The 19,564-nt window shown below is 38.9% G+C and overlaps 1 protein-coding gene across 2 annotated transcripts in view; it reads right to left on the reverse strand.

Moving 5' to 3' along the window:
* Nucleotides 1-1,314: 1,314 nt before the first annotated feature.
* snx8a (sorting nexin 8a) overlaps nt 1,315-19,564 on the reverse strand; it is a 58,646-nt gene continuing 40,396 nt past the window's right edge. For both annotated transcript variants that reach the window (XM_073061012.1, XM_073061011.1), the window contains exons 8-13: nt 12,721-12,881; nt 11,060-11,192; nt 7,563-7,631; nt 7,269-7,418; nt 5,905-6,054; nt 1,315-4,621 (exon numbers count right to left, since the gene is read on the reverse strand). In XM_073061012.1, coding sequence (XP_072917113.1) covers nt 4,547-4,621; nt 5,905-6,054; nt 7,269-7,418; nt 7,563-7,631; nt 11,060-11,192; nt 12,721-12,881 — 738 coding nt within the window. In that variant the 3' untranslated portion in view covers nt 1,315-4,546. The remainder of the gene's footprint in view (nt 4,622-5,904; nt 6,055-7,268; nt 7,419-7,562; nt 7,632-11,059; nt 11,193-12,720; nt 12,882-19,564) is intronic.

Here is a 19,564-nt window from a genome sequence, read left to right on the forward strand (position 1 = left end):
TCTTGGCTCTTAAACTCAATCCCACAATTGATGAAGGCCAATACACCGTGTGCCTTCTTAACCAGAGTCAGCATTTGCAGTGTCTAGTGCCTCCATTAGCACCCAGTCTGAAAGCAATATTAAGTCTTCTGATACCAGCACGTTCCATATAGTGGTGTCTTCTATCAAAACTTTTCAAGTTAGATTTTTTATATTCTGTACTCAGCTCTTAGAACAAACACACTATTTCAAAAGTTTATTTATACAATTTATTGAATATATATTTCTTATACTTAGTAAATATATATAGTAAACCATCAGTTTGCTTAATATTTTGTAATACTTTAAATCTGCAAAGATTTTAACAAATGTTTCTTAATAAAGTGCACCAAATATTAAACACCCCTAACAACTGAATACAGATAGCACGTTTACAAGGCTAATTTTACAATGATTATAAACACTTAATTTTCCAGGTTTTGCAGAATCATTTATACTTAAATGTTTTTTTTCCCTGTAAACAACTCCCAAAAAGTTTCCTGTGTCATCACCTTCTTCCTTCCTCCCCACAACCATACACAAGATATCCATTGCACATAAATGAATAACTGACCGCAAAGCACAGGCAAAACAAGCTACAGTGCCCAAACCAAAGGTCAACCCCAAGTGGTACATGATTTAATTAATGAAAATGTTAGAATATTATTCAGGAAGTATATTGTAGGGCTTTATACTCTTCTACAAACAAGAATCCCAATTGATAAATTTTATTCTGACATCTGAGAATTCTTTAAATCACTATTTTGATAACATCAAAGGAGACCACTACAAGAAGCACTACTGGAAGTTTACAATGTTTCTCTTTTCTAAAATTTCAAGCAAGGTGATCAATTCTTAAAGCTAAATTAAATGTATTTTCTACTATTAACTGGATTAAGGCTACTAAACTAATTTTACATTCAATCCAGTCTAGAAAATGTAATACAAGTTTCATTGGCAAATTGCTACAGATTTCAACCTCAGCCCAAAATCAAAGGGACAATCTCCAAGTAGAAGAAAACATTTGTATTGGAGTGGCTTACTCAGATTAATAAAAACTTCATTAATTGATACCAGAATCACCAATCTGAGTGGAAACAACTGTGGACATCCCCACCCCACTCAAATTATGGTTGGGATTATTTTATGTACAGAATTTAAAAAAGGCAACTGGCCACAATTACTGTAACTTGAAGTAATTCTGCTTTTATCCACAGGTATTGTACTTTTAGTCACAAATTCTATCTGTTGTAGAAACTAAATAAAAACAGAAGAAATGCTCAGCAGATCAGTCAATTTGTGAAGTGAATAGTAAATGTTTTATTTTGATGACCTTTCATTTGAACTTATACTGTTTTCATCAGTTTTCCCCCCTTACTGCTCAGCAGGGTATTTGCAGCCCTTTCTGATGGTTCCTCTCACCACAGATCTACACCATTTTCAGATTTCCAATATTTGCAGTATTTGCTTTCAACCTCTTAAACAGTTGAATCAACTATTTGGCAACTTACTTAAATTGATTGTAAAAATATTGATGAGAACCTGCCTCATTTCAGCAGGCATACTGATTAAATGTTCAAAATAAACTTCCATTTCAGTTGGCATGTGACAGGCATCTGCCCACAACAGGGTTCTGCAAGCAGTTACTTAAAAACACACGACCTCTCAAACTTCCCATTCCTGCCACTTATCAATTTCCTATTTGCTAAGAGCAACCACTGACTTAGTGATGAAAATATCTCTTCACATAATCTCACAGCCATCCTGCCACCACTAAGTAAAAACGTAGGTGGTGAAAGGTTAGAATTGCAGATCCATTTGCAATCAAGAAACAGCAAAACAGAAAATACAATCAACTTTTGCCAATTCCCAAAAGACCCCTCTGTGACTTAATGTTTAGTGTATCAATAATCCTCTCCCCTCACTATTTTTAAACCAGTAACATATTCGCAGTTACACAATACAACTTGGTAATGGTGTTCTGCAAGGCTCACCAGCAGTCTGGGAGACATACATTTGCATTTTTCCACTCTTGCGTAAAAACAGATTACATTTGTAAAACTCATGTTATATACAAGTACATATAATGAAGTACTTGTATTGTTGAATGCAGTCACTGTTACACAGTTTATAGAAACAAAGCTCAGTTAGATACAACATTCTGCCACAATAGCAATATGATTATGACCAGATGTTTGGTTTGCACAGAAGAAAATGTCTAAGCAATAAATACTGGCAAAGAACTCCATTGCTCTTTAAAAAATACCCTAGCATTTCACTTTCATCATAAGTTAGAAACAGAGTTTCAATACTATACAAAGAAATTTTCTGGCAAAAACTGAAAACGCTATTTCTAGGTGGCAGTTTGAAAGTTACATCGGTAGAGTATGGGGAAAGCAAATCAATTTTGACCAACAAATTCCATATGGAATATGGGAATACTACACAATCCCGGTGCTGGCTGCCTGCATCAATAGATGAGTAAATAATCCAACTGTTAATGTGAAAGACGAGGAGAAGCCAATTTGTCTTCCTGCTGCCACCACCCCTCTCAATTTACTGTCATGTGCAAATGGCCACAATTACTAGCTAATGTAAAGGGGTGGGGAGGGAGTTCCCCTACTTCAGGAAGCAAGTAGTGGAACAAGGGAAATGGACTCCAACAGCACCATCTTGGAGAACAGGAAGCACCTATTACTTGCAGTTTGAACCAGGGCAGGTTATATTTTCATTTCACTATATTTTAATTTTAATTTTTGTATAATACCACATAATATCAAGGTACTATCATTCTATGTATTGGAGGCGTTTCAAACCAATAATCACAAGCTTTCTTACAAGCTATATTCAACAGGTACACACACCGAAGCTGAAGGGGTATCGGGCAGGCACCAACAGAACAATGGAAAGTACACACACTCACACAGTCAGGTCGCATTCTAGGCACATTTTGCTGCTCAGTTGTGTTTTCTCCTGCAATTTGAAAAGAAGGATTTACATCGAGATTATGAGTTTCAACCTATTCTAAACAAGAACATGAGGAAATCTGCAGATGCTGGAAATTCAAACAACAACACACACAAAATGCTGGTAGAACACAGCAGGCTAGGCAGCATCTATAGGGAGAAGCACTGTCGATGTTTCGGGCCGAGACCCTTCGTCAGGACAAGAATATGGTTGTGGTTCAGGAGTCAGCATTATAATCCAATCTTCAAGGACCATGCAACTTAATAAACGTCTGGTTCAATACCCAATAGAGCATTTTAATTAGAACAAAGTTATGCTCACATTCTTACAAAAGCCACGGCAAGCATATGCAGTTCTTGATGAACCTTTAAATCCATGTCAGTTCATGGACATGAAAATGCACAAAATTGGGCAGCTTTTAAAAGAAGCAAAATCACTAACCCCATTTTAAAACCATTCTGCTTTGTGGTAAGCTAGATCCAACACTACTTCTGATCAGATACTTCAGTTGAGGTTGATGGTGTAATGAAGAGCCACTGGGGTACTTTAGAAAAATAGCAGTCAAGCTCTGTTTTAACACAATCTCAGAAGATAACAACCACTTGGTTTGAATCCTTCCAACCATATAGATTTATGTACATTAAGACAACCAACTACGATTTACAAGTCAAAGTCACAATGTAAATTATAGCAGTGCAGGATTATTTGTAACCTATCCCCAGTTTGACAGGTGAAGGTCCTCCAGAGTTGATTTCTACCACTCGTCCTCTACTCAACCAGTGCCTCAGGCTTGATGGACACATCAAAATCAAACCAAGAGAATTGGCTACCTGCTTCAACATACTCATCCTCAAAAATTACATCAAACTTTGCTCATAAATCTAAAGCACACAGATTAGAGTGGGATCAAAACAAGTATGCTAAAAGAGTTCAGCCAATCAGGCAGCATCTATAAGAAAGAGAAACTAGTTAATGTTTCAGGTTGAAGAAGCTTCAGAATCATAAAAGCAAGTTAGTTTACTATATATATTATGTGCATAGGAGGGCAATGGGTGGTACAAAGAATGTCAGTAATAGGATGAAATGACGGACACATTGACTAGACAGTTAAATTCCTTTATATCAGAACTGGCCAATTGTACATCCTATTTCCTCACCACTCTTTATCATTTTTGTTACACTCATTGCACTCCTCCACCTTTTCTGTTACTTAGACTAAATTGCTTTCTCAGTTCAAATGAAGGATCTTCAACCCGAAACACAGTTTTCCTTTCTGTTCAACTGGCTGAGCTCATCTAGCATTGCTGTTTGTATTTCAGATTCAAGCAAGTTCAGTTTAGTTTTCCAGATCAGAGGGGGGTAATTGGTTGTTCGGATAGCCCACTATAATGTACACAAATGTACGGCAGTCCCGCACACGTGGATTTATATTTGTTTGTCCCCTTGGTAGGTGCCATTTAGGAATACTTTTTGGAGGAGGAAAAAAATTGCATACAGAATCACAAAAATGATATGTCATTTTGGGAAAAGAGGGAATTGGACCCTATTCATTCACTAGAACCTAAGCAGATGATGGCACTCCATTGGTCAAGAGGCCTCCCAACTTCGGTTTCAAGTCCTTCCACACTTCACTCATCTGGAATTGAAAAAAAAACAACTCAAATTGGAGGCCTTGGCTGACAGTGCAACAATCAATTCACTTATTTTAATGTATCTAACAATCATTAATGGATAGGCAGGGGTCCTCTGAGAAATTAAGACTTATAATTAAGTGTTGAAAGAATTAGAGGAGTGTTGAGAACTTTGGTAATGATCAGCAAGTCACTACCAAAATCTGGAGGCCAAAACACATGGTCACCTTCATGAAGTATAGAGGACCTGATGTGCTGTACCCCAAGACTACTGATTGACAGAGAACCCAGATACGGAATTAGACAGAAAAGTTTTTTTTTGGCTGGCATACACACTCTGAACTGAATGGCCTTTTCTTATCCTATAAATTGATCAGCATCCTGAAAGTGTTCTAACCTATTGCAATGAAACTAGGATGTCCATGATTGCTATCTATTTGGATAGATGGAAACTGTGTACAATTTTAGTTGCCCTGTTATATGAAAGACATCTTTAAACTGGAAAGAGTGCAGAGATTTAGGGTCAGATATATTATCACTGACAATATGACAAGAAATTTGTTGTTTTGCAGTAGTAGTACAGTGCAAAGACAAAAATCTATAGATTACAGAAATAAATATCATAAAGAAAGGAATGAGGTAGTAGTCCTGGACCTTTCAGAAATCTGATAGCAGACCAGAACAGCTGTAACTAATTCAGTGAGTGTGAATGCTATAAAGACTCGAGGTCCTGAGTTTACAGGGAGGGAGAGGTTGAGTAGGCTAACACTCTATTCCATGTAACATAAGAGATTGAGGCATATACACCTTATAGAGGCATATAAACTCATGAGTGGTTTAGATAGGGTGAACAGACATAGCTTTACACCCCACTCCTGCCCTGAGAAAGGGAACTAAATATGAGAGGGCACAAATTTAAATTGAGGTAAAAGATTTAAGGACTTGAGGAGCAACTTCTTCACACAGAAGGCAGTGCATTTAGGGATTGAGCTGCCAGCAAAAGTAGTTGAGGCAGGTACAAAGGTATCATTTAAGAGATACTTGATAAATAATTGATAGGAGTTTGAAGGAATACGGGTAAATAGAACCAGCTTGCTGGATACAATGGATGTATTGTTCTAAAAGGCTTATTTCCATGCTGTATTGTTCAATGACTCTAAAATATCAGAATTGGATATTCAGATGCCACATGTAACCATGGACCAGAACGTAGGAGTGCAGCTTGTCAAAGTGCAATCATGCAAAAAGAGAGAAAGAAGAGTAGTTGCTATTGCTGGGCTGACTGTACCTCATGGTGCCCTTGAATCTGAGAATCGATGAAAGCTGTCAGCACATGGGAAGTGATATGCAGGTAGATGTGGATGAGCTGAGTCTCCTGGTGCAGGCAAAACAAGGAGAAGTAGTTCCGAAGTTCCATGGTCAATATGGTGTTTTCTTGCTAGAAGGCAGATTGCGGACAAAAGGTACATCAATAGGAAAGTGAACATGCCAAATTAACAGTAATACTCCTCTGTTACCACCACCTTGAACTCTGTCCTCCCCCCAATTACAGTAGATGGCATTTAGTGGTCACCAATATTTCGGCAGATCCAATGCTGTTTGAAAGGCCATGAGCAGAGGTTTGAAATGACAGTACAAGGGAGATAATAGACCAGATGAACTACACATTACATCTCCCCCACCTAATTACCCATAGCCTGTTGATTACCAGCATTTTCTAATATTTCTTAAATAGTCAAATCTATCACCAGAATATTTAAATTAAACTTGTTTTCCTGAGATATGAAAACTCATCACCATCTCTTCCTTCATCGAACATAGCCTGAATACAAAATCCACTTGTATTCATTCACAGAACGCGAGTGTCACCAATAAGGGCAAAAATTAACTACCACCCCATTCGTCTTGCATTAAACGAGCAGTTTTTCTCCTCCCCAGAGGGCTGTAAAGGGTCAACTCTATTACTGTGGAGCTACACTCACTTATCGATGGCACTTTTTCCCTTTATAAAGGATTATTTTCAAATCTAATTTAAATGCCCCATTTACTGTAGTGTGATTTCAACTTTCACATTTCAGATTTCTTTTGATCGGCAATTGGCAGTCACATATTCAGCCACCTGCATCCTATTTACTGAGAACAGAAAACTGATAAAGAATTTCAGCGTGGTGTTTGAGCAAGTTTGACAAAGGGTGGAAGTAGTGAACTTGATGAAATTGATGAGTTCTGCACAGGTGCAGGAAGCAGCACCAATGTAGTGGGGAAAGTCTTGAGGACTGGTGTCAGAGTGCATTAGGAACAAGGAATTCTTTGCATGGGTATCAAAAAAAAAAAGCAGGTGCCCATGGCTCCATTCTTGCTTTGTAGAAAATGAGGAATCAAATGAGAAGCGTTCAAGATAAGAACCCACTCAGTTACTCCAGCAATTTTACTTTTGCTCCACAATCTTTAGCCCTTTGCTATCTCCACTTATCACCTCCTGTCCTGTCACCATCTCCACCTTTCTCTTCCCCACCCATTTCTGTTCTTCTGCATTGAAACTACCACCCATTATTGATGTCTGCATCTTGCATGAGAGCATGACAATACTCACTGGTAAGGTACTGAAGAGCTACAGTACATTCAACAAAATTTTCCAGAAATTCCAAGCACCTGTAAGATTCGTGATTCCAGTTGCTCCACAGAAATCTGCTCCTTGCTCTGCACAGTTACACTCATCATCTGCCGTTTCATAGAGGTGTATTTCTGTAATGCTCGCTGGTGCTCGTGAAGGACACCTTTCTCATGCCGCTCACACAAGTCCTGGAAATAAAGGTTGGGGAAAATGGAGGAGGTGCAATGTTCATTACTGACAAGAGATCCAAACAAAGGCAATTCATTTCCAAACTGAAATTAATTTCCTATTTTCAGCAGATTACACATTGGGTGTGCTTCAGTATCACTGACCTTATAGGACTGCAATAAATCCAGAAAGATATTGAGTTTTTCCACCACTTCCTCCTCTTCTCGTTTACCCTGTTTAAGAAATAGAAACTATTTTAAAGGCCTTGGAATATGCTTTTATAACAACTCATTTGTTCTTTCTATTATCTATTTGAAGATGATTTACTCTTATGGACTCAACCATATTATTCTTGATCTGGCAAGATAGTGAAGTGACTAGTCACAGCGGCTTTTACTAGGGTCAACGACAGGTGCCACCGTTATAATTAAACATACGTCTAATGATCACAAGATCCTGCTAAACGTTGAGAACTCAAAGGACTGCAGGTCTACACCATCAGCAAGTTGTTCGCTGGCAGAGATAATGAAGGAGCTGAGCAACGTGCTGCTGCCCGAGTCGATGGAGGCTTACAGGCAAATAGCAAGTGGCCGTCACGGTCACTTTTCTTGTGATTGCAAGACCCCTTTAGACATTGTTAAAACCGGTCTACCGCAAATTTGATTTGCTGATTTATTAGATGCGAGCAGAGGCAGATGGTGGGGCCGAGTCCTCTGTCATAGTGATGTGTAGGCCCGAAACCACGGTGTCGCCCTGTTTGCAGCTGCCCAGAGTGAGGACTGCAGACTCTTTAGCAGCACTCAATGAGCCCAGACCTCAAGCTGTGGGTTTACTTGCTTTTCAGCTGCAGGAGGCATTTGAGCCGTCGCGCACTTCCAGGGCCGGCATAGAAAGTTGTGGTGACTGAAGATTTAAAATGGACTGAGAGGTCTGGACTATATGCAGATATATTTGTCTGGTTGCATTTTGTATATGCGAGGACTGGGCCTAGCAGGCATTAGGGGCCAATCAACAGATGAGATCAGTGGGCCGGGGAGGTCACACAAGTTCTCTCTAAACAGCAATTGCTTGGCACAGGGGCAGTCGATAAGATCAATGGGTCTCCAATCACATTCACCCTGGTAGCTTCCAGAAGTGGATATAATTGACTCTGCAACTTTAATACTAGCTATGGTGCAGTGTACATTCTTTGATATTGAGGATTAGAGGGTCACACTCCACTTCAAAGTCATGAACACATGATCTCAGCCAATACACTTGGTGCAATGAAGAAGAGCCGCCAACAAGATGAGTCAGTCATACAGGTTATAAACAGGCCATGCAGCCCAATTCGTCCATGCTAACAGATTGTCTCATTGCCTGCATTTGCCCCATATCCCTATAAAATCTTATTATCTATGAACCCACCCAAATGTCTTTTAAAACTTGTATTTTTACCTGCCTCTTACCACTTCCTCTGGCAGTATTTTTCATTATTTATTTTCTTGCCCCTCAAATCCCCTTTAATTGTTTTCCCTTCACACTTGAAACTTATACCATCTAGATTTAGACTACCCTCCCCTAGGAAAAAGACTGATCATGCACCATATCCATGTCCCTCAATTTTTTATACCTCTGTAAAATTATCACCCAGCTTCCACTACTCCAGAAAAAAACTGTCTCAGGTTATCTAGTATTTCCTCATAATTCAAGGCCCTCTAGTTCCAGTGACATCCTTGTAAAATGTTTTCCCTCTCTAGTTCAACCACATTACCCCTATAGTACAGCAACCAAAACGGAAAGCAATTTTCTGGTGCTTGCTCACCAACATCTTGCACAATTGTAACATGACATTCCACCTTTTGTACTTAAATGTCCCATCCAGTGAAAGCAGGTACAGTTGGCCCTTCTTATCCACGGGGGATTGGTTCCAGGACCCCCTGCAGATACCAAAATATGCAGATGCTCAAGTCCCTTATTTAATCTGTCTCAGTGCGGGTAGACTTCAGGACCTGGGGGAGCTCCGGACCTTATTTAACCTGTCTCAATGCGGGTGGACTTTAGGACCCGGGGAGCTCTGAACCTTATTTAACCTGTCTCATTTTGGGTGGACTTTAGGACCCGGGGAGCTCTGAACCTTATTTAACCTGTCTCATTTTGGGTGGACTTTAGGACTCGGGGAGCTCTGAACTTTATTTAACCTGTCTCAATCTGAGTGGACTTTAGGACCTGGGGGAGCTCTGAACCTTATTTAACCTGCCTCAATGTGGGTGGACTTTAGGACCCGGGGGAGCTCCGGACCTGCCGCCTGCGGCTGCTGCTGAATCCACAGTGTTTCTGTTCCATTGACGGAAAATAATCACGATTGAACATAAAGTGGAAATAATAAAGCGATTGGAAAGAGGTTAAACGCTGTCAGTCATTGGAAAAGCGTTAGGCTAGTCGGTCAACAATCGGAGTGATTTTAAAGGATAAAGTGAGAACAATGGAGCATGTGAAAAGCCCTGCCCTGATGAAAGCTACAATTATTACCAAGCAACACAGTGATTTAATTATTGAAATACTTACATTTTTAAGTGTTTCATATGCATAGAAAGGTAAAATATACAGTGGCATGCAAAAGTTTGGGCACCCCTGGTGAAAATTTCTGTTACTGTGAATAGCTAAGGGAGTAAAAGATGACCTGATGACCTGAAGTCGACTGTGACCTTGCTTACTTGTGTCACCATTCTGAGGGGATTATGTACTTGTATTCCTAAGTCTCTGTGTCCTACAATATTCCTCAGGGCATTCCTTATTCTGTTTCATTTCCAAACAGCATCGCTTCACACTTGACTGTATTAAACTCCATCTACCATTCCCTTACCCAGTTCCTCAGTTAATCTCGATCCTGTTGAAACCTTAGACAACTTTCTTCACTGTCCACCACACCACCAACTGTGGTGTCATCTGCAAACTGGGGATTTTTATGCATTAAGATCACCAACAAGACCTCTTCAACATTTCTTCATAATATCGACACGTTTAAAGACATCATTGAATTTTCTCTTGCTTCCATAACCACTCATTGTAACTACAGATAAGTATTTATTTGACACCTTTACCATCTCTCGTGGCTCCAAACCTAGGTAACGGCAATGATCCTTAAGGGAACCTATTTTCCCCCAGCTACCGTTTTGTTCTTAATATACAGAATTTCTTAGGATTCTCTTTTACCTGGTCTGTTAATAACACGTCGCTTTTATGCCCTCCCAATTTCCTTTGTACTCCTACATCCCTTCAACCTCAAGAAATCTGTTCAACCCCCAGCTTTCTATACCCAAGAGATGCCTGTCTATTTTGTGACCAGAACCTTAAATTTCCCTCGTCAGCCAGGGTTCCCTAAAGTCTTGCCCATTACTGTATAGGCACATGCTAAATTAAAGCATTACCCAATTCCATTCCAAGTGGATGCAAGGTACACAACATACTACTTCTGAGCCTTCTGGGCCTCTGAAACAAACAAAATCATCTTCTGCTAATTATCTAATTACAGTCTCTGGGATCTTGCTGTGCAAATTGTATTATTACTTGCAAGATAATTAGCAAAGACCTGTGGGGTATAAAGGTTTTTAAAAGAAAATGTCAGACCAATCCTCATGTTAACCAGTGGTGCAAGACAGTAATTAATTATTGGACCTACCTGCCTTGCAGCTTTATCAGCAAGTAAAGCAAACTCCACAGATAAGCTTTTAAGCGTTTGCTTCAAGGTTCCCCACATGCTGCTTGTAGCCAATGCCCACGATGGAACTGGTGTTGTGTCAGAGCCCAGAGTACTGAGGCACAAAGTGAGGAGAGGAAACAAAACTTCAAAAAAAGAAAATACCACCACAATATATGAACATTCCAGCCATCAGAACAAAAATTTTCAACCCAAGAACAATGTGGAAGTAATTTCATCAACCTGGTAATATCAGTTTAAACTGACAGCTCAGCACAACAATTTAGGCAATTAGAGAAAATTACAGATGTTGGCATTGCCAGTGATGCTACTGTTCTGCAACTTTGCTAAGCAGCAAAGTTTCTCCCTGAAAATACTTCTGTGAAATGCCTTGGCATATTTTTGTGACATTAAACGTTATAGCCTACAAATCTGTAGCAAACTGTTTATTTAACAATGGTTACACTTCAGGAGTATTTCAGTGGCTGCAGGATATTGGAATAGCCCAAGCCTGAAGCAGATGTTATACAATTGCAAGTTCATACTTGGAAAGCAAACTGATGTTAAAAACAATTGGACTTTGTTTGCTAAGTGAAAAGTTGCGCATCCAAATTCATTTCACTCAGTTTCAATCAGTTCCCTCAAGTCTGAAGATCTGAGTTCCATTAGCACAAGCATTTCCTTCCTGTGACATGCCAAAACTATTTTCCTGATCACAGAAAGATGCCCCCACCTTCCAAGTTTCTCTCCCCCCCCCATCCTCGAGTATTCCTACTTTCCCCAGGAGGACGGTTGTTACTATTTTAAGCCTTGTTCAGTCACCAACCCAGCAACTTCAAGCTATCCATAAGCCAATCCTGACCCTGTCCAGCAAATAACAGCAAGCTGCAGCTGTTTTCAATCACACTGACTAGTGAGAAACTAACATCTAACTTGTATTCTTTGAGTCTTTGACCTACTCTTTCTAACTGCATTTGTGTTTGAACCCTTGAATCACTAACTTAACTTCTACTCACTCCACTGATGGAAGCTCGAGGACCATTTACACGCTGTACCCTCACAAATAATACTGCGTAGCAAGGAAAATAATAATTATGAACAATCTCTTGCCATGCACACACCATCCACTTCAAATCTTTAAACTTCCTTAAGTCCTGCAAGATCACAACTCCCAGCTTGTTATCACCTATGCAACACACCCCAACCGTTGAGTTCCATTTTCTACTGTTGTTTCCCTTTTCTTGTTGTTTGAGCTGGCTTTGTAACAAAGTATGGGCTGTTCCATGTGGATCTTGGAAGCAATTACCTCAGCTTAACTCAGTTCTTCCACCCACTCTCCCCCAAGCACAGAAACAGTAAGTGCACTTCTCAGCATTGCTAGCGTACACTGAAGCATAAAGGCTCTGTGCCAAAAAGAATTGGTGAAGTCTAGCAAGGGTATAAGATACTTTTCCTATAAACTAGAGGATAGGATTTATTAGCAAAAGTGAGAATAAGTAATTAAGCATTACTTCATTATGCAGGCTATTAAAAGATACAGAAGCTTTTATGTTACTTGCACCCTCTGCAAAAGGGGAAGTTGCTCTGATTTATAAAGGAGTACATATAACATAGTCAGATACAGAGAATCGCTCAATCCTTGCCTCAACTCCTTGCCGAACAGCAGGAGATCAGAAGCGTTTTCAGCAGATCTAAATGCCATCCTCTCTGCCCGGTCCCTTAGCTTATGGAAGCTGCTGTAAATGTTTCGTATCAGTTCCCTACTGGCACCAAATTGAGCCTGGATATCTGGAGGCAGAAGTTCCTGCATTTTGGGTAAAAAGGTAAAATCAAAACAATAAATCATTAGCTTCCTTCAACAAAAAGAAAATTGGCCACTTTTTTCTTGAAGCAAATTAGTTTTAGATAATTCTATGGATGTTTTCCATATTCCCCACAATGTCTCTACCTCTCTTTTCCCTGCAACTTAAAAACACACTCCCTGTTAACTTTTCTAGTTCTGATTGAGTTCTTGGTCCAAAATGTTAACGATTCTTTGTTCACAGATGACTACCTGCTTTGCTAAACACTTCCAGCTTTACATTTCAGTCTCCATTGTACTGAATTAGAACTTAATGGGTTCTAGTTCCAGACACAGACATAAATACAATATTGAGGAGTGCTACATAGTTGGAGGTAGTGACTTTTGAATGAAATGCCCTACCTATTCTTTCTGGTGGACATCAGAGGACCAGTGGAGAGAAATTCTCCTTGGTGCCTATAGTCCTTAACCAACTTGATTATCCAAGAGACTGCAGATGCTGTAATCCACAGCAAAAAAAAAACTACTGGAGGAGCTCAGCAGATCAGGCAGCAACTCTGGATACAGAGAGACAATCAACATTTCAGATCAAGCTCCTCATCAGGAGTCAGATGCCTAAACTGAGCTTCTCCTACAGTTTGCCTTTTGCTCTCTAAATAATCTAATAATTTTACCGCACTACCTTCTCTCCTTCAAAATAAAAAAAAGGTACTTATTTTTCATAAATGATGTACAGGGAGTGTTGGGAAGTACATTAAGGGAAACAGATCAAAATTGTTCAAATGGAACCAAGTTACAGATTAGCCTTAACGGAAGAGCCTTAGTTCCAAAAAGCAGAACAGATTCTTTCATTCATTTAAACTAATTGTGTTAACTTTGATTTGAAAACTTAAAAATTGTTACCAATAGGAGGGTGACCTACACCAGTACGACACCTGATTATAAACTCATGCTGTGAAAAAAGAATCTGTGACATTCTCTGCTTTGTGTGCCCCACAACATCGGTTCCATTACTCTAAACAGGGGTGGCCAACCCTTCACATTCCATGCATCAGTTTTCTCACGCATGAGTTCAGATGTTCCATACATCTCTTGTAACCCCATTCAATTCTTGTAAAAATATGTTAATATAGACATATTTAGTATTTTTACATGATATATTGATTTAATATAAAGCAAGATGAACATTACCTACTTTAATGAGACTTTTAACAAATATATTTTGTCTTTTGATTTCTTCCTTTTTCTTAATCACATATTCTTTCTGTAACTCAGACCAAAGCACTAGCTTCAGTTTTCCTTCTATTTCAGACTGATGTTGTGTTTTATAGTGTCTATTAAGATCATGTCTTCTATTATGTGAAAAAGTGTTTTCACAAATAATGTACAACGGTTTTCCTGATGGGCCCGCTATAAATATGAACTCATTTTCCACTGTTCATTGAATTCACGCTTACTATCACTTTCTGCTTTACTTTTGCACTGTGATGGGTAACTGAATGCAAAAACAAGGCTTAATTTTCGAAAAGGTACGAAACTGGAAATGTCCACAAAGGACGAACAAAGCACAACTCTGTAGTGCACGAGTGTCAATTGTAAACTGACTGGCAAAAACCTGTGACGCACCACTGGTGCAGACGCCTGGCGCCTCAGGTGTGTATTGAACAGTTATGGAACGGCTGAAGAACAAAAATCCTTCTTTCCTAGTTTGACTCACTGAACATTTTTTTTAATTGAAAACAGATTAATGTGAAAGAAGATAACATTCGCCAAAAGGTGTGCACGAAATAATAAAATCGCTAAAATAATTGCTAAGTTTTAGATTTATTCTCAGTAAAACCCATTTCTAGCTCTAAGCTACTTGAATTCCTGTTATAGATTTTTTTTCCTACAAATCGGTTTTCGGTTAATACTTTTTGCACGAGTAGGCTTACTTTTCTATTATTATCACTGGGGTGCAATGCACCACCTCTGATTATCCAATGCGCCACTTTTGGCGCATGCGCCATAGGTTGGCCACCCCTGCTCTAAACAAACACTTCTATTTGCTACATTTCTGCTTTCATCCTCTCTATTCCTCCAAGATACAGTTCACCACATCCCTATCTTCTCCTTCAAATACTCCACATTCAACTTATTACCCTCTATTGTGAATAAGATTCAACCGTCAGACACAGTTCTACCTCCCTTTTCAGCATTCTTAAGAGACATTCTCTGACTTTCTGGTGTATTCTTCCATTTCCAGCAATTACTTCCCTTTTCAGAATTTTCCCATCCAACTGCAGGAGTGTAACATCTGTCCTTTCACCTCATCCTTATAAGACATAGGAGCAGAATCAGGCCATTTGGTCCACTGTGTCTGCTCCACCATTTCATCATGGCTGATCTATTTCCCTCAACCCCACTCTCTTGCCTTCTCCACATAATCTTTCATGCCCTGACTAATCAAGAACCTATCGACCTCCGCCTTAAAATACACCCAGCGACCTGGACTCCACAGCCATCTCTGGCATCAAATTCCAGAGATTCACCATCTTCCGGCTAAAGAAATTCCTCATCTCTATTCTAAAAAGACTTTTTTTTATCTTGAGGCTGTGTCCGCTGGTCCTAGACTCCCCCACCACAGGAAACATCCTCTTCACATCCACTTTATCAAGGTCTTTCAACATTTGATAAGATTCAATGAGATCCCCCCCCTCATTCTTCTAAATTCTAATGAGTGCAAGCCCTGAGCCTTCAATAGCTGCTTGCATGCCATTCCCACAATCATTCTATGAACCTCCTCTGAACCCCCTCCAAAGTCAACACGTCCTTTCTTAAAATAGGGGCTCAAAACTGCTCACAATACCCCAAAATTAGGGCCTCATTAGTGCCTTATACAGCCTCAGCATTACATCTTTGCTTTTATATTCTGGTCTCTTGAAAAGAATGCCAACTTTCTCACCACCAATTCAACCTGCGAATTAACCTTCAGGGAATCCTGTACGAGGACTCCCACATCCCGTTGCACCTCGGATTTTTGAATTTCCTCCCCATTTAGAAAATAGTCTATGCTTTCATTCCTTTTACCAAAGTTCATGATCATACACTTCTCGACATGGTATTCCATCTGCCACCTCTTTGCCCATTCTTCTAATCCAAGCCCTTCTGCAGCCTCTGTTTCCTGAACACTACCCGCCTTGCCACCTATCCTCGAATTGTCTGCAAACTTGGCCATAAAGCCATCAATTTCATCATGCAAATCATTGGAATACAACGTAAAAAGCAGTCCCAACACAGACCCCTGTGGAACACCACTAGACATTGGCAAACAATGTAAAAAGGACCCCATTTCCCCCCCAATCTTTGCCTCCTCCCAATCAGCCAATGCTCTATCCATCCAAGCATCTTTCCTGTCATATCCTGAGCTCTTATCCTGTTCAGCAGCCTCATGTGCAGCACCTTGTCAAAGCCTTCTGGAACTCCAAGTATAAAACATCCAATTTTCATTTGTCTATTCTGCTTGTTATTTCCTTAAAGAATTCCAACAGATTTGTCAGGCAAGATTTTCCCGTAAGGAAACCATGCTGCCTTTGGCCTATTTGGTCATGTGCATCCAAGTATTCCGAAACCACATACTTAATAATTGACTCTAACATCCTCCCAACCACGAATGTCAAGCTAATTTCCTTTCTTCTGCTTCCCTCCCTTCCTGAAAGAGGGGAGCAACATTTGTAATTTTCCAATCCCCTGGAACCATGCCAAAATCTATTGATTCTTGAAAGATCACTACTTGCCCTCCACAATCTCTTCTGCTACTTCTTTTAGAACCCTGGGTGTAGCTGATCAGATCCAAGTGGCTCATCTCCCTTTAGACCTTTCAGTTTCCCCAGCAACATCTCCCTAGTAATAGCAACTACACTCACTTCTGCCATTGACACTCTCAAACTTCCAGCATACTACAAAATTGTCTTCCGCAGTGAACAATGCAAAATACTTTAGTTCGTCTGTCATTTCCTTGTCCCCCATTACTCCAGCGGCATTTTCTAGCGGTCCAGTATCTACTCTCACCCTTTTTCTCTTTGTATATCTGAAAAAAAACTTCTGTTATCTTCTTGATATTATTGGCTAGCTTACCTTCATATTTCATATTTTCCTGTTTATAATTTTAGTTGCCTTCTGTTGGTTTTTAAAAGTTTCCCAATTCTCTAACTTCCCACTCATTTTTGCACTATTATATGCCCTCTTTTGCTTTTATGTTGGCTTTGACTTCCCTTGTCAGCCACAGTTGCATCATCCTACATTTAAAATACTACTACTTCTTTAGGATGCATCTATCCTGCACCTTCCATATTGCCCCCAGAAACTCACCATTGCTGCTCTGCCGTCATTCCTGCTAGCCAGCTTCTCTCTCGTGCCTCTAAAATTCCTTTTATTCCATTGTAATACAGATACATCTGACTTTAGCTTCTCCCTCTCAAATTGCAGGGTGAATTCTATCATGTTATGATCACTATTTCCTAAGGGCTCCTTTACCTCAAGCTCCCTAATCATATCCAGGTTATTACACCCAAACGAGAATCATTGATCCCCTCGTGGGCTCAACCAGAAGCTGCTCCAATAAACCATCTTGGAGGCATTCCACAAATTCTCTCTCTTTGGATCCAACATCTTTCTTTTTCTATCTTTTTTATTGATTTAAAAGAATAAGGATAAATACAAATCAGAGGAGAGGTTACCTCAAATACATATTTCAATAATAGTACAAAGAAAGGAATATACATTGTCAAAATCATATATAGTATTAAGCTAATATAAAGAAAAAAGAACCACATCTCCTCTTAACAGTTCATAGAAAAAAACTCAATTTCTGTTATTGAGAAAAAAACCCCATTAAACTAACCTAAAACAAAAAAAAGGGGACTGGGCAGTTCACTTTGAGGATACAGTTAAAAAAGGAAAAAACCCTTCTGGTCAAATCTAAAACTTCACAGAGAAGAAAAAAAAATTAAATGAAAAAGTAAAAAGAATTAGATAATATGAAAGTATTGAATAAAAGGTCGACAAGTTTGCTCAAATTTAAAAGATGTATCAAACGTCTGACTCCTAATTTTCTCCAAACTTAAACACAACATAATGGAGGATTGGGATCCTTCCAGTACAATAGAATAGCTCTCCTAGCCAATAAAGTTGAGAAAGCTATCATGCGTTGACCTGAAGCAGAAACATTTCCTGCTTCCGTCAGAATAATCCCAAAGACTGCAGTAAATGAATTAGGTTGTAGGTCCAAATCTATGACTTTTGATAACATTCTAAAAACATCTCTTCAAAAATTATTTAACTTTATGCAAGACCAAAACATATGAGTTAAGGTAGCCACCTCAGTGTTGCATCTATCACAGGTGGGATTTTATTAGAAAAAATATGCACTAGTTTATCTATTGACATATGCGCCCTGTGCACTACCTTGAACTGAATCAAGGACTGACAGGTGCAGATAGATAAATTGTTAACTAAATGACAAATTTTATTCCATTGATTATCTGATTCCACTTCCCAAGCACGTTTAACCTTATCATTAGACATCATTCGTAAATTCAATAGCCGTTTATATATAATGGCTATCAATCCTTTTCAAAATGGGTTAAGCTGAAAGATAACATCTATCATATTTGGTAAATGAGCAAATGGATAATTCGGTAACAAATCGCATAAAAAATTCCTGACTTGTAAATATCTAAAAAATTGTGCATTAGATATATCATATTTATCCACTAGATGTGAAAAAAACATTAAACAATCTTCTAAAAACAAATCTAGAAAAGTTTTTATTCCCTTAGTTTTCCATGTTAATAAGGCCTTATCTAAAAATGATGGTTTAAAAAAAGTTAAGTTGGATATTACTAGAGAGAACAAAGTTATTTAAGTCAAAAAATCTGCAAAACTGAAACCAAATTTTTAATGTATGTCTAACAATGGGGCTATGATCTTGTCTACCAATCCTAGAAAACAAAAAGGGAAGAGGAGCTCGCAGTAAAGAAGCCAAAGAGAACCCCTTTACCAAGTTCTCCTCCAAGTCCAACCATGAAGGACAATCCTGGTTACCTATACAGTGAATCCAAAAAGTAATATAACGAATGGTCTTACTGAATATGTTTTATCTATCTCTCTAATTTTATTAGTAATCACTAAAAGTTCTGCTTTGGTTTTCCTTCTTAAGCCTGCTGAATATGAAATTACCTGTCCCCTAAGAAAAGATTTCATTGTATCCCATATAACCAAATTTGACATACCTTCAGTTGCATTGTTCAAAAAAATAAAGAAATTTGCTCCTTGATAAAACTAACAAAAGTTGGATCTTGTAACAATATGGGATTCAATCTCCACTGTGACATTTTCAAAATATTATCAGAGAGCCTCAAAGTTATTTCATAGGTGCGTAATCCAACAGCGCAATGACATCATATGCACAATCGATAACGGAATACAACAATCGTCTATCTGCAAACCCCATTTCCAGAAAAGTTGGGATATTTTCCAAAATGCAATAAAAACAAAAATATGTTAATTCAGGTGAACCTTTATTTAACTGACAAAAGTACAAAGAAAAGATTTTCAATAGTTTTACTGACCATCTTAATTGTATTTTGTAAATATACACTACTTTAGAATTTGATGGCTGCAACACACTCAACAAAAGTTGGGAC

This window comes from Hemitrygon akajei, chromosome 11, assembly GCF_048418815.1.
Source record: "Hemitrygon akajei chromosome 11, sHemAka1.3, whole genome shotgun sequence".
NCBI classification, from domain to species: Eukaryota; Metazoa; Chordata; class Chondrichthyes; order Myliobatiformes; family Dasyatidae; genus Hemitrygon; species Hemitrygon akajei.